At 37.2% G+C, this 15,618-nt stretch overlaps 1 protein-coding gene across 3 annotated transcripts; it reads left to right on the top strand.

Annotated features, from left to right (window-relative positions):
* The first annotated feature begins 7,911 nt into the window (after positions 1–7,911).
* LOC145164421 (bifunctional nuclease 1-like) lies at positions 7,912–11,345 on the top strand. 3 transcript variants are annotated; one of them, XM_079083227.1, is made up of 11 exons: positions 7,912–8,260; positions 9,044–9,340; positions 9,426–9,596; positions 9,724–9,773; positions 9,859–9,915; positions 10,022–10,087; positions 10,193–10,273; positions 10,447–10,553; positions 10,697–10,788; positions 10,918–10,973; positions 11,097–11,345. In XM_079083227.1, the coding sequence occupies exons 2-10, from the start codon at positions 9,046–9,048 to the stop codon at positions 10,968–10,970; spliced, it is 972 nt and encodes a 323-aa protein (XP_078939353.1). In that variant the 5' UTR covers positions 7,912–8,260; positions 9,044–9,045; the 3' UTR covers positions 10,971–10,973; positions 11,097–11,345. The 3 variants fall into 3 exon arrangements, with proteins under 3 accessions (XP_078939353.1, XP_078939284.1, XP_078939313.1); XM_079083158.1 differs by having other exon boundaries at positions 7,913–8,260; positions 10,435–10,553; XM_079083187.1 differs by having other exon boundaries at positions 7,913–8,228; positions 10,435–10,553.
* The last annotated feature ends 4,273 nt before the right edge of the window (positions 11,346–15,618 follow it).

The following is a 15,618-nucleotide window of genomic DNA, read 5'->3' on the forward strand; positions in this document are numbered from 1 at the left end:
ATGATCAGAGAAACATCCAAAGGATACATGGTACCTTCGGATCTGGATTTGATCAGACACGTGTTCCTATCACTTGTCATTACGTAGCAAAATTGATCATCAAATTCAACTCGATGTCCTGCCTTACATAGTTGGCCAACACTGATGAGATTGTGTTTAAGGCTTTCTACATATGCAACCTTCTGAATGGAGAAATTCCCCGTAGTGAACACCATAACCTCGGATGATCCCATTCGCATTGTTGCCGAATGTGACATTTTCACCATTGCATATTGGCCTGAAATCCCAAAGGTATTCTAACCTTCCGGTCATGTGCAAGGAGCAGGCACTGTCAATTAACCATTCATCTTCTTGTTCCTCCTTGCACAAAGCCTGAGAATTACATGGTTAGTTTAGGCATCCAAACTAGTTTGGAGCCTGGGGCAATTGGTGAATTACTGAATGATGCATGGACCGAGGTTGCAGGGACGGGTCTCTTGTCAACTTTTAATCCTAGTCCTGAATGTTTGTATAGAATTGGAGTGTGGTGAGTTTTTGAAAAAGTACGAGGTTTCTGACTCCGACTAGATTTGACATAGGATGAATCCTTTTGACAACTACACTAACATTTACAAAAAGAGATTTTGTCTTTTGATATGACACTATGCTTGGTCAGCGGTCCATAGAATGTATTGGACTTGTTACCGGTCCGAGGTTGGTAATCCCTGACATAATTGGTGTTAGTTTTTGAAAAAGTTAGTTTTTGAAAAGATTTCGCACGTGTAAATCTTTGAGTCCTTTTAGGTGGATTTGGCAGAATACTCTTCCATTTGTTGAAATTTTGACGTGACTTTAGAATTGTTGGAGTGGGTAAAATACCTTTCCATTTAGGATCATTTGAGGAATAGGTCTGAAAACCATTGTTTCGAAAAGACTGAACACCCTTTTGGGTTGTGTCAGATGAAGTAGGAATGACTTTTGAAGCTGGAGATTCCTTTTTGTAGGTTTTCTTGATGGGAGAGTTATTTGGAAAGTAGTGTGAGAAAACAAATTTTTCTGGACTTTTGGACTTTGGAAATCTGACATGTTTCTCATTTTTTGAAAAAGTTTGTCTATTTGTGCCTCGAGATCTAATTTCCTCTGTGAAGGCCTTTTTGGCTAAGAACTTTGGTGAACCGCAGTCATTGATGTTCAACTGCGGTTTCCTGACACCCTTAGAATGATTTTGAAAATGTGGACTTGAGTCATCTGAACTTGAAGATTCTGGGGTCTGAGAGCTTTGACCCACTTCAAAGTTTTCTATAGGTAATTCATGATGAATCGCCTGAAGAGTCACAGTTCCTCTTACTGAGGACTGCGGTAGTGACGATTTAACTACTGCAGAGTAAGTCTGAGTTGAGACTTCAGTGGGATTTTTATGGGACTTTTGACTACAGTGTGAGACACTGCGGTCTGAGGGCAGAGATGGAAAGTCTTTTGAGACTTCGGGGCCCTCAATGACAATTTCTTCATCAACTACGGATGAGGTTTGAGAATTTGGGTAAATGGTGCCACAGATAGGAATTTGATCACATGTGTGACCCGAAACCTCAGGCACGATTTCCTCAATGACACAATTATTGCTTAGATTATGGAGTCTACCGAAGTGAGTTTTGATGTCTTCGGGAAAGGTCTTGTCATTGACTGGGAAATGAAATTCTCGGTCTGGAGGGACATACAGTCTGTCTTTGTTGAACCAGGGTGAGGAATCCATTGCGGTAGGATATCCATTTGACCAACCCCAATTGTATGTATTGTCCACGGTTCCATTATTTACTAAATTTTCAATAACTTCACTTTCATTGAACAATTTTTCGATTAGAAGATTTAAACGTACAATTTCACTCTGAGCTAAATCTCTCTGGTTCAAAGCTATCTCTAATTGTGTTTCACTTAACATTCTTGCATCTTTCTCTAACTCTAAGTCTTTTTCTAACATAGCCAATTTGAGTCTTTTGTTGTCCAGGCGTCCTCTCACATGGAACATCTCTTGGGACGCAATGTTATTCTCATCTAAGGCTTTGTTATAGTCTGTAAGGACGGCAACACAAGTGTCATTAAGATCATCTATGTAGGGTTGACGGTCATGCATGCTATAGTTTAGAGTTAGGATCATAAGTTTTACCTGTTCGACGATGCTTAGAGTTCCATCCTTTGCCATGTAGCAGTAGTTCTTTTCCAGCTTTGTAGACTCATCATCATCCGCAGTGGCCAGCATGCAGATTTTCCCTTTTCTTTTGACACTGCTGATGGCTTCATCTTCGTCTCCGGATGACCAAACCTGATGGTCTCTTTTGACATGGGCTACATATGCCCTTGCCTTTTCCTTATCTTCCAATTCTTGAGCCATTCTAAGGTAGAATGCTCTGTCTTTTACTACATTGGCCTTACAATCTCTTGCAAAGTGATTCTCTTTGTTGCATTTGTGACAAATTACAACATCAGTTTTGTCTTCAGAGGTAGTACCGGAGTCAGTGGTTGGAGTAGACTGCGGTACCTCCTTTGGTTCAGTATTTTGAGATTGCGGTAGTGGATGATAATTTTTTGGATAACGAGAATGATTATTCTGTGGACTGAAGTTATGGTTGAATGGAGGTTTGTTGAAATGTTGATTCTTACGGAAGGAGGGAGGTGGTAGACGGTTGAACTATTGGCTAACCAGAGCAATAGCCTTCTGAAATTCTTCTTCATCGTCATACTCTGAGTCAGCTTCGTATGACTGCGGTGGAGTGTCATACGAGGAAGAGTAGGTTGACTGCGGTGGAGCTTGTGCTATGAGAGCAAATGGTCCTCCGAAGTCAGCACAGTCTTTGAGTACGGTGGATTCTTGCGCTTGCAACTCTCCATAGAGCTTGTAGAGTGACAAAGAGTGAATCTTTCTATCGCCCTGGACTATCATCTTAGCCGTAGTCCAATGTCTTCCCAAACCATTAAGAAACTGAAGATTTGTTTCATGGTTACTGCGGATGGTGCCCGCATTGGATAACTTGGTGACTATCAGGTTGAACCTTTTGAAGGAGTCTTCCAAACTTTCGCCAGTATGAGCTTTGAAGTTGTTGAACTCATTGAGTGCGGTAGTAAGCTTCTTGTCTTGTGCTTGTTCTGAGCCTTCGTACAGATTCTTGAGAACTTCCCAGATCTCTTTTGCCGATTTGCAAGTTATGATGATGTCAAAGTTGTCAGGAGCAACTCCACAGGAGATTTCATAAAAAGCAACAGCATCATTTTCCATTTTATCGAGATCATCCTTGGTGGGACGGTTCATGACTGGTTAACCTCCTTCTAGTCTGGTTGTAGCACCGTCGGTTTGGACTGGTGTAAGGACTGGGACATGTGGTCCTTCTTCTACGGATCGCCATACATCTCTACCAAGTCTCCTTAAGTATCTTTCCATTCTTTGTGACCAGTGATGATATTCATTTGCTACCAGTATTGGGGCTCGGTTAGAACCACCAACACTGTTGGAAACGTTCAGAGATAACGATTGTGCCATTTGAAATTGTTTTTTTTTTGAAGAAATGAGCTTAGTAGTATAGAAGGCCCTTTGAAAATCAGAGTTCCGTTTTCAAAAAGCAACCACTATGGCTCTGATACCAATTGTTGAGAGAAAAACTTTGAGACACACTTGAACAAACGTTAGAACAAGTAGTATTGCGGAATAGTTAATCTCGAAGGATCTAAAAGCTCAACAATAATATTAATGAGTTAGATAGTTAGATAGTTAGTTGCGGAAAAGTAAAGAAGTAGAAATGACAACAATTGTTATATCAAGTATACACTTAAGCTGATTCATAACAAGGAATGCATTCAAACCGAGTTAATAAGGAAGATCAAGCTTAGTGATAAAGTCATAGAAGACTTGCTCCGGAGAGAGGTTATAATTAGTAATGTTTTAGTAAGAATTGGGAGTAAGAAGTGAAGCGTAGATAGAGAGATAGAAAAGATAACTTCAGAAATTTGTATTCATAATAGATGCGTAAGTTATCCGTGTCTAGAATACAAGAGAATGAGCTCTATTTATAGAGACTCATTAAGTACACTAGATTACATCTCTAAGAGTAGCCATGCAAGGCATACTGGACAATAGAGAGTATTATAATAAAGACAAGTAAAGTAATCTAGTTAAGTGACTGCGGTAGGTAGACTCCGGGTGCGGTTGCTGATGATGGAACTTGACTGCGGGTGTTGGACGACTGCGGTAGCTGAAGTTCAAGAGGGTCACTTTTTTTTTATGATTCAACAGTTAGTTAAAGTTAGTCGGGACCCCTTAAGCACAAAGCAAGTAGCATTCGTGCATCGAGTAACCGCATCAGGCATAACCTAATCAGGCTATCCTACTGCTGACTAAACAGTCCTAGCATACAGCTCGTACAACAGGCATATAAGGAATCCTTCCTAGATCCTTGGCCCTACTCTAGCATGCAGTTCTCAGAATCATATACATCAGGCATACAAGGCATCCTCCTAGATCCTTAGCCCTAATCTAGCATGCAGTCCTTAGAATCATATATCATATAACTTATTATAACAGGTATGGGTATCTTGGGGAAAACTTACTTGAGCTCGGCTGGTCGCACGCATCACACACCTTGTTCTTTCTCAAAACCCTTTGACTCAGATTTTAGAAAACCATTTTCTTTGTAAAAATCTTTTAAATCCCTCGGTTTGAGTCCAGACACTCCTGAGGGTGTGTCCGAATCCCTCAAACCAGGGCTCTGATACCAACTTGTAACATCCCAATTTCCAAGCCCATTTTTTTAAAAAAATTAAGTAATTCTCAACATAGTTTACCAAAACATTTCCCAAGCCATATCATTTGCAAACAAAACTATAACAATGTGTCTGAAATCATAATGTCAAAGTAAAATCAATCAGAGTACAATCCCAGAAAACTCCATGCGGAAATCATGTGTGTGTGTGTGATGCGCTGCTACACTGCCGACTCCTTCCCCTTAGACGAAGAGGTACCTGAAACCAAAACTAAAACTGTAAGCACAAAGCTTAGTGAGTTCCCCCATCATACCACATACCATACAGACATATCGCATTCATATTGCCTGGCAATTCTGGGGTGCCCGACCTACCCAGTACGGCCATTCTGGGGTGCCGACCTACCCCTGTCAAGCCATTCTGGGGTGCTGACCTACCCATGTCAAGCCATTATGGGGTGCTGACCTACCCTTCGGTCCTATCAACCGAACCTTAGGGACTATTCCACCCCCTACTGCTACTATCACATATATCATAACGTAAACATACTGTCAGACGAGTCTGGGGTGTCCGACCTACCCTTCGGTCCTGACAACCGAACTTGAGGACTATTCCCTCCCTACTACCACTATCACATATAACATATCATGCCAACATATAATCATATCATCACATACTGTCAGACATATCTGGGGTGTCTGACCTACCCTCCGGTCCTAACAACCGGACTCTACTACTGTCACATATACATATCATGCTAGCATATAACATATCACATAGTAGCAAACCTAGATGAATATCACAAATACAATCATCCAACATACAACTCCTACTGGTGGGCCGGCATTGTGGCCGTAGACCCACCGTTACTGGAAGGTAACTCACCTCGAACGAGTAGCTGCTGATAATCTGTGCGGGAAATCTCTGTCTGCTGCTGCTCCGGAAATCCTCCGGCTATAATCCCCACAAAACACTTAATCAGAGTCTGAAATCTATTCTTAGGGTAAAATGACAATTTTACCCCTGTCCAAGTCCAAGTCAAAGTCAAAGTCAACTTCCAGTTGACCCGACTCGCCGAGTTGGGCCGCCAACTCGTTGAGTCCCTATCTCTTCAACTGTCCTCATCCACGACTCTACTTGTCGAGTTTAGCAACGACTCGACGAGTTCCTCTTCGATATGAACATCGAATGAACCTTCATCCGACTCGCCGAGTTGTATGAACAACTCGTCGAGTTCACCTTCATCTGATGAACAAGTTCTAACCTTGACTCGCCGAGTTGTATGAACAACTCGTCGAGTTCATCTTCAACCATAAGGAGATTGCCTTGGACTCGCCGAGTCTGTTCTAGCACTCGTCGAGTCCCATGAACTCCAGGTCTAAGGCTAAGTCCAATACATTGGGTCACTCCTCCGGACCTTCTACAACCTTTCTAACACCCAACTGAGTTCTTTTGACCCTCAACAGACATGGGACTTTATGCCTTGGACTCGTCGAGTCCCAAGAACGGACTCGCCGAGTCGATAACGTCCACCCCTAAATCCTCGATTTCCGATGTACAACCTTTGACCAAAAGATAGATCCAAGCCCCTAAGCTCGATCTAGCACGTAAAGTTTCGAACTTTACGTGCATGCATGGGACTTTTGAGCCTAAAAGGCTCTAAAATGGCTCTTATGTTGCATGGGGCCTTCCTTAAGTGCAAAAGCAACCCAAATCTGCCTTGTGACCCCTCCCAAGACTTAGATCCGAAGTCTTGACCCCCAACCATGTTTGCAATCATGGTTGGCTACCTCATATGGCTTAAAAAGCCCTAAATCTTCCCCAAAAAGGGATCTAACAAACAAGCAAGCAAGGTACAGACTTTATACCTTTCAAAGACTGCAAATGATGAACCAAACTCGAATCCTTCAGTCTCCTCTTGATCCTTCTATGCTCTTCCTCCTTCCTTGAGGTCAAAACCCACAAAAATCACTCAAAAGCCTTAGATCTTGCACCAAAACACTTAGGGTTTGCTATGGAGGGTTTCTGGGAGCATAAAGGGGCGATGGAGGCTGTATAAGGTTGTTTAAATAGGGTGCAAACCCTCAGATTAGGGTTTTGTCCAGACAGAGCCTACTCGTCGAGTCCGGGACCCGACTCGACGAGTCCATCACTTAAATCCCGCGTCTCATCCCGCTTCTACTCGGCGAGTTGGGCCTTCAACTCGCCGAGTCTCAGGCCAAAAATGCAAAATTACTTAAATAAAATACATACCAGGAACCAGGTGCTACATTTTGTTTAAGCGATAAGAACAATATACACCACATAATACAGAAGTTGGAAGAAGAAATAAGAACAAGGCATAGAAGAGAGGAGAAAGAACCTGCCTAGTGGGAGAGAGTGTTCTCGGTGGGCACCGATGGCCATGTGGGGCACCACATGGACCGTTTGAGTGTACGTTTTTTACCTCCCACTCAACACACGAAGATGTAGAGTGTATCAGGGGCATAGCCATATAAGTGCAAGAGTGGGCTTTGGCCCACCCACACAAATTTAAGGTTACATATATATGATATGTAGAATATATATTTCTGTTAAATAAAAAAAATTATGATTGTGATATGGCCTATCACATTCAAAACCTGAAATTTAGTAGAAGGGAAAACATTGTTGTTTATGTTGATTAAACTCCATTTTAAATTATTTAAATGATGCAAGACAACATCGTATGCAACTTAAATAAATTATTTAGTTTAGAATGCATTTTGTTATCGTTTGAAGAATTTTATCATTCTTTCATATTTTGTAAATTATTTGACATGCCCTAAAACAAAATCCTGACTACGCCACTTTAATGTATTATTAGTAGAGAATCATGTATATCATTCTTAATTTATTGGTATTAAAAGTTTAAAACAAAGGTAGGAAGTACAAATAAAGAACAAAATATACAAAAGAAAAGAATTTTGAGAGACAACTTTTACATTGGATTACATTCCGTACTTGAATCACAGCATCTGTTATTCCACCTAATGTTCCCGCGTTTATTTGTACTGTATCAAAATAAAAAAACCAGGAAATATATGAAGGGTTCCTTGTAGGATATCAATATTTAATAAAGGCGTTAAAATGTAACTTTCCCTCGATAGTGACATTTTCGTCTTTTCAACACAAATAATTCACAAAGAGAAAAAGGAGACACCTTAAAAGTCCTACTCTTCCGTAAATATCCATCAACGCTTTCTCCTCTCTCTCCCTCAATCGCCATTAAAGACGAAGAATCTCTCATCTTCTTCCATCTTTTCTTCTCTTTATCCTGTCCGCGTCATCTCCTCGTAATCCTTTCACTCTTGTTGGAACTATCGTTTTTCTTGTGAATCTCGAACTGAATCGTTTGTATTCGAATAATCCATGGCTATTTGATGTGCAATCACTTTGATCCGTTTGATTTGTGGTTCCAATTTTGATTGGAGGCGTTTGGATTTGGAAGTGTAGTGGCTAGCTTCGATCGGTGACGGAAGGTTTTCCTTTTTTTTTTAGTCATACTGTTAAGGTCAGGGCCCTTTTTTGATTATAATCTGATCTTGGTAATTAATTAATGCCGGCTTCTTGATTTTTACATGTATATGTGATGGTGATGATGATGATCCCTATTTCAACAGATTTATGCAGATTGCTTGTAAAATAGTTCGAATTCTGGTAATTAATTAATGCCGGCTTCTTGTAAAATGATCCCTATCAAAGCAAACATGAGCTTTTAGGCGTTTCGTTTGTTTTCCAGAAATAAATTCGTATATTTTGAGTTTTTTTGGTTTGAGGTTATGCTTGGGAACTTATGATTCATGGTTTGAGATTGGAATTAAAGTAAAGCCTGCGATTTCATACAAAAACTAGGAAATATATGACACATTGATTTGTTCTGATAATGAAAATTATTAAGAGCAATTTTGTCATCCATGTGATAATCGAGGAAGACCTCAAATATACGTCAACAGTTCTTCCAAAAAAATTTAAGAAAAGGAAATCATCATCCCACCTAACATTTCCCAAATCTGTAGCAAATAGATTCTAACAAGTTAAACACGGGGTAGTTGTCAATTGTCATAGTACACTAGATTGTTGTCTGATAGACATCACATGAGAATTATTTACACTATTTAATGCTTATTGATCATTACTTTCCAATAATGTACTATGATAGCATGTGATCAAATAAATATATCCAGAATACAACAATTGTACCATTTTGTTTCTTGGGTCTGATCAAGAAATGATTTCCTTTTTTATCGGATTAGTGTATTGAATGATTGTTTGTATGTTTGGGTTTTGGTAACAGGCATGATGAGTTCTCTACAAGGTCCAGTTGTTTGCCCTTCTGTCCAAAGGAAACAAGGAGGGATTCATGCAATTCCTGCCATTAATGGATCTTTGACAAAGGCTAAAGGTCTTAGAAGTGGGATGTGGGGATTCAGAGGTGTTTACAGTCATCGGATTCATATCCATAATCAATCAAGATCAAAGACCAATACCACGACATGCACTTTCAGTTCATCCTCAAATGGCAATGGTAGCATGGCAGAGAGTTTCAATGAGAATGACTCGGATTATGTTGATTCCAGTGTAGTTGAAGCTGGTAAGATAAACAATCTGTTAATGTTATGTTGTTTTATTCATGTAAAGTAATTTGAATTTATGTTTTGCTTTGGTTTCCTACACAGTTGAGGTGAAGAGTGGGCCAGAGGGGTTTATGATTAAGATGAGGGATGGGAGGCATCTAAGATGTGCACATAACAATCCTCAAGGTGGCCATGTGCCTGATTATGCTCCACATCCTGCAATTGTATTGAAGATGGAAGATGGAACAGGGATTTTACTTCCAATTATTGTTTGTATGTGGATTCTTTAATCTCAAAAGTGTTTGATTTTGTAGTGATGGAAGATAGTTTTTTGGGATTTTTACATATATAAAGTCCTTCTCATTTCTCATTTCTCAAATTGATTTTCATTTTCTTGTAGTGGAGATGCCAAGTGTATTGCTCATGGCTGCAATCCGCAATGTTCAAATTGTATGCTGATTTTGACTTTTTTTGTTGACTTTTCATTCATGTTTTTCTCTAGTAATTGAAATTGTTGTGCTTTGTTTTGTTTCAGGCTAGGCCAACTATGTATCAAGTGGTGCAGGAAATGGTTGATAAAATGGGATATAAAGTAAGGCCCTGTTTCTTTTTTTTTTTTTTTTTTTTTTCTTTTTCCAATTAAATAAAGTGTTGTCTGTATAAAATACAAATGATGTTTGATGAAAACTTGTTTTCAGGTGAAGCTTGTTCGAGTAACCAAGAGAATACACGAGGCATATTTTGCTCGGTTATATCTCACAAAGGCAAGAAACTTTTCAAATAACTAACAATTTAATTGATTATATAATTCAATTCTCATATGTTTTTGTAAACAAAATAATGATTATTTTTATTATTGTTATTTTCAGGTGGATGATGAAAATGAAACAGATTGTCTTAGCTTTGACCTTCGTCCATCAGATGCCATCAATATTGCTGTGAGGTGCAAGGTATCATCACATCTTAATAGTAAAAACATTATTTTACCTTTTATTCATCTCTTAAAAAAGTATATATATCATTATTGGAAATATATATATATATATATATATATATATATATATATATATATATATATATATTTATTGTTATTATCATTCGTGTTCATCAGGTGCCAATTCAGGTGAACAAGTTCTTGGCATATAGTGATGGGATGAAGATTGTTGAATCTGCAAAACCTTCATTTCATGGATCTTCTTCAGATGGTTTGATATTTAAAGAACTCGATAGGTATCTACCAACAAATCCTTCCATTTTTAACAGTGTGGATTTTTTGCAAAAATATGTGAATTTTAGTTCCAATGTAGATTTGTTTCCATTTTTAACTGATAGATTTTTTATTTCTAAAAATAAATAAATTGCAATGGTTACAGACCAAGTGGTCAGCCTTGCGTGGAAACCAAGGAGTTTAATCTTATTCGGAATATGCTTATTGCTGCGGTCGAGGAACGTTACAGGGATGCTGGTATGTTATATAAGTAATTAATGTACCAAAATATTACTACAAAACTATATTATTATTACTATTATTATTAAAATAATAGTCTAATATTTTAATGGTGAAGCTCTTATATGTTTTTATGGTTTGTTACAGCACAATGGAGGGATAAGCTCACTAAACTTCGATCCAAGAGGAACTGGGCATAACAGGTAACATAACATAATAATCTTTTTTAAGTTTATTTAAAAAAGAAGAAAGAAAACTTAAAGACCAGTAAAATATTGGTGGTTATTTTTTTTTTTTACTGTTTTGAGATGGTGAATTTGTTGCAGGAGGATGTTATTTGTGTACATAATTGGTCTGTGTGTTGGTGTCTCAAGTAATTATTACCGGGGTTTCTTTAGTTGAAAATATGTACGTATCAAAAAACATTGTAAATATGTGGTTATGTCGTAGGGCTATGTACTTTTATGGACGTTTATGGTTCATGTTTTGTTGATGATGCAAATTTATGCATATTTGCATGGTTTCGACATGTCATTTTAAGAAATGAAATATACACCAACCAATTTAGTCGGTTAGTTTTTTAGGATTTTTTTAGCCATTCTCTGAATTATTTAACAATAAGCTATTTAGAGGTCTGAATAATTCAGAAGCTCTGGTTGAATTTGGTTGTGAATGAAAACATGTTCGGTAAAGCTGTTGAGTAGATATCTGTGTTGCGAAAAATACCAACAAACCATTAAAAAAAACACCAAAAATGTCTTGGGATTGTTTTCTGAATATTAAAAGTGTTTTTACGGTTGAAATGCTAATAAGTCAATTTGGTTGTGAATGAAAACATGTTAGCTTTTAGAAAAACGTTTGGATTAAGCTATTACGGTTGAAAAGCTAATAAGTCAATTTGACTTAAAAATTGTTTGGCTTAAAATCTTCTATTTGAAACAATTTTAGTTAAAAAGCCAAAAACAGTTTCAAAAGCTTAAGTTTTATTTGTTTTTTTTTTTAAATCTGTTTTTTAAGCTATCTTGAAAAGTGTTTTTGAATTTGCTAAATATTTCTTTTTGATTTATTGGTTGTTTAAAAAGCCAATAAACTAAAAAGTTGTATTAAAAAGCAATCACAAACACCGTAACACCATAAATGAAACCATTAAAATGCTTAATAAAGACTCCCTTATTTGGTTAGTGGACATTCATAATTGTATTGTGTTTTCTAAGGTATAGAATACCAAAACGAAATGAAAATGAGTACCTTTTTTGAGTCCTTATGTCCAACTAGCCTAGTCTCTTACTACTAGGGGTGAGCAAACCCAAACCAAGAAACCGAGAAACCGACTAAAACTGACGAAACCGAAACCGAAACCGAAGCAAAACCGACGGTTAGGGTTTGAATTTTTTAAAAACCAAAAAATCGGGTTCGGTTTCGGTTTTTACACAGAAACCGACCCATCCAACCCGAGAGACCGACCCACACTTAAAACCGACAAACCGCCCCAAAAAACCAACCCATCAAACCCGAGAAACCGACCCATACTTGATTGTGTTTTTGTTGTAATAGACTATTTTGGGCTTTGGTTTAATTTGTAATAACTATTTGTTGTAAGACTCATGTTTTTTGAAGTATTTACCTTAAATTTGGTGTTTTTTGAAGTATTTAACTTGTTGTTTCATTTATGGAACATGGGTTAAAATCCAAAACCCATGGGTTTAAACCCAGAACCCGTGAGTGTATGGGTTGAACCCAAGAAACTGAAAAACCATCCAAACCGACCTCAGAACCCGAGAAACCAAACCAACCAGAAACCGATCCTATTGAGTTCTGAAAACCAGAAACCGACCATTTATGGGTTGGGTTGGGTTTGGGTCCAAAACCGACCCATGATATCCTACTTACTAGTCATGGTGGTAGACATGATATCCTAATAATGGGGGTTTGGGAGTGCCTTTTAAAATGACTAGATTTATTAGCTTTTCAAAAAGCCAATAAATTAAAATGGTGTTTGGAAACACTAACTTTTAAGCGAAAAAAATGAATTTTCAAAAAACCAAAAATTCCTTACTTTTCAAAAAGCTAATAAGGCTGGAGGGAGTGGTGCCACCGAAACCGCACTCCCTTCAATGTCACATGTACGCCACATCATTTTTTACCACATAAGTGTGGTTTTTGGCACACCTAATGAGTGGTGGTACACTTTTTGTTTTTTTGCTTTTTTTTTTACAAAAATAATTTAATCAAATAAAACTTCATTAAAAAAAACATTACATTGCATTACTTGGGTTTATTTTATTATTTTTTTAATGGATAAAATCTTTATTTAAAAAAAAAGATAATATTTCATTAATTAAAAATAAAAATGTCATACACTGCTTAACTTTAAAAAACCTAAAAAAAAAATTAATGTGAAGATTTTGTAAGAAGACATTTTGAAAAAATTTTGAGGAAAGGATAGTAAAAAGATAAGGAATTATTGTGAAAATTTTATAAGAAATGGTAAGTATATATAGGGTAAGTTAAAAAAAAAGAAAAAAAAAAGAAAAAACTTCACAGTGGACCCTTCAACGGTCAAAAAGACATCATCCAATCAAAAGACGCGGCCAAAACTCGCCACACTGCGGCCAAAACCGCACCCAAAGGGCGGTGTTCGCGGTCGAGGTGGCAAAATCGCGGCTTGGAACCGCGCCCACTCCCTGCAGCCTAAGACTCAAGGGAGTAGTGCCACAGAAACCGCACTCCCTTCACTGCCACATAGGCGCCATGTCACTTTTTACCACAAAAGTGTGGTTCATTGCCACACCCAAAGAGCGGTGCCACACCCAAGGAGAGAGAGAGAGAGAGAGAGAGAGAGAGAGAGAGAGAGAGAGAGGTGCGACCATGGAAAGCCGCACTGCGGTCTCTACCGCACCAAAACCGCAGTGGGGGGACGGTATTCCAGCTGAGGTGGCAAGGAAGTGCACTCTCTACCACACCCACTCCCCAAATCCTAAGGAGTTTGAGAAACAATCCCAAACATGCCCTATGTTTAATACCAATAAAATATAGGGAAATTGTCAGGAAAGTCTCAATATTTTTGGAAAAGTTACACTTTAGTCCCAAGTTTTTTTTTTTAACATAAAAGTCCCGATTATTTTATTTTTGCTCAAATTAACAAAAAAGTTCTTTTTTTATTTTAACAGGAAATGACATATTATCGTGTTTTTACAAATAATCGGGACTTTTATGTTCAAATTTTTTTTGGGACTAAAGTATAACTTTTTCGAAAATATTTGGACTTTTCTAACAATTTCCCTAAAATATATGTACTTTGTATGAGCTTTGATCTTCAACACTGAGTACACAAATTACTATTAAACATTGTCTTAAGTTGTATATTAGCTCTGGTCCATTAGCTTTGACAGTGTGCTCAATTAATAACTCAGATTTTTTTATTTGCTTTCTCTCTTGATTCTTCTTGTATCAATTTTTCCTTCTCTACTTCACGAAAATTGAATTAATTTATTCTTTCTCTGTCTTGAATATGTTTTAAAGGAACTTAGCTAAAGTTCGATTTAAGAGATCGCTTTACATGGGCCTAAGTTTATATGGTTTGTACCGAACTTTTCAATAATTCATAGTTGTGCACAAAACGAGCCATTTATACCAACAATATAAAATTGGTTTAATGTAACTCATAATGTTAGGAACTTTGGTTTTTCCATATTTAGATAATCATATTTTTTTATGTATACGTTAAGACATACCCTTTTAATTAAGGACATTAATTGTGTGTTTGAACAAGATAGAGGCAATGAATTGAAAAGGCAATGAATTGAAAAGGGGAGACCAGGCCATGTTTAAAAACAGGTAATGCATTGATTCAGGCCACAAAGTCTAATTATAAATTTCTAAACAGGTATACATTTGACCAGTAAATTTGTTTGATCTGTTCAAAATAAGATAATATTACTGGTAATTACCGATGATATTACCCTATTATGAACAAGTCAAAAAAGTAAACACATGATTACCTAAATATGGACAAAAACCAAAGTTTATTACATGTATTGGTAATATTGAGTTCTTTATGCTAAGTGCAAGTAGTCAAAAGACCTAAGGCTGTGTAGAAATTAACTGATTTAATTCGAACTGACTGCTCTGATTACAAACAGATTGACTATATTGGATATCCAATTAGATTGGATCAGTTTTAGAAAATTAAAATCCAATTAGATTGGATCGGTTATTGGATCACTCAGAAAATTCAATGGTTAACTGAACCAAACCAATCCAACGCTCATCCATTTTGATATACTATTATCGTCCAATGAATATCTAATTACCATTAAATGTTATGTCACTTTAATATTATCCAATAAATATCCAATTACCATCCAATTAAATTTAAAGTTTAAACGTTATTTTTTCAGACGTATTACGGTCGAACTTTGAGACTTGGTCATTGAAGTTGAAGTGTCATTTATTAGTCTTATTTAGTGTAATCGTGTGTGGTTTTAGTTTTGTTTATCATAATTATATTTGATTGTTATTGGATATAAATGGATTAGATCTGATGGATAATGGATAACCAATCAAATATTCTAATTGATAAAACCGATTCAATCAAATATCTAATTGGATCTGTTCGTTGTTAACGAATTGAATTGAATTGATTGACAAAATCCAACATCCAATGGATAATTGGATGGTATCGATTCCATCAAAATCCATTGGATTTCAATCGATGAACACTCCTAATAAGACCCATTGATGTGACAATGAATCGGGTATTGGGTCTTGGCTGTGCTACCAGGCAATATTGTTGAGTGGTATTGTCATGCAGTGTTGCCACATCGTGCTGACATGCGGTGAATGTTC

The sequence above is a fragment of the Lactuca virosa genome, chromosome 1 (genome assembly GCF_052849685.1).
Source record: "Lactuca virosa cultivar CGN04683 chromosome 1, Lactuca_virosa_CGN04683_v6, whole genome shotgun sequence".
In the NCBI taxonomy this organism is placed as follows: domain Eukaryota; kingdom Viridiplantae; phylum Streptophyta; class Magnoliopsida; order Asterales; family Asteraceae; genus Lactuca; species Lactuca virosa.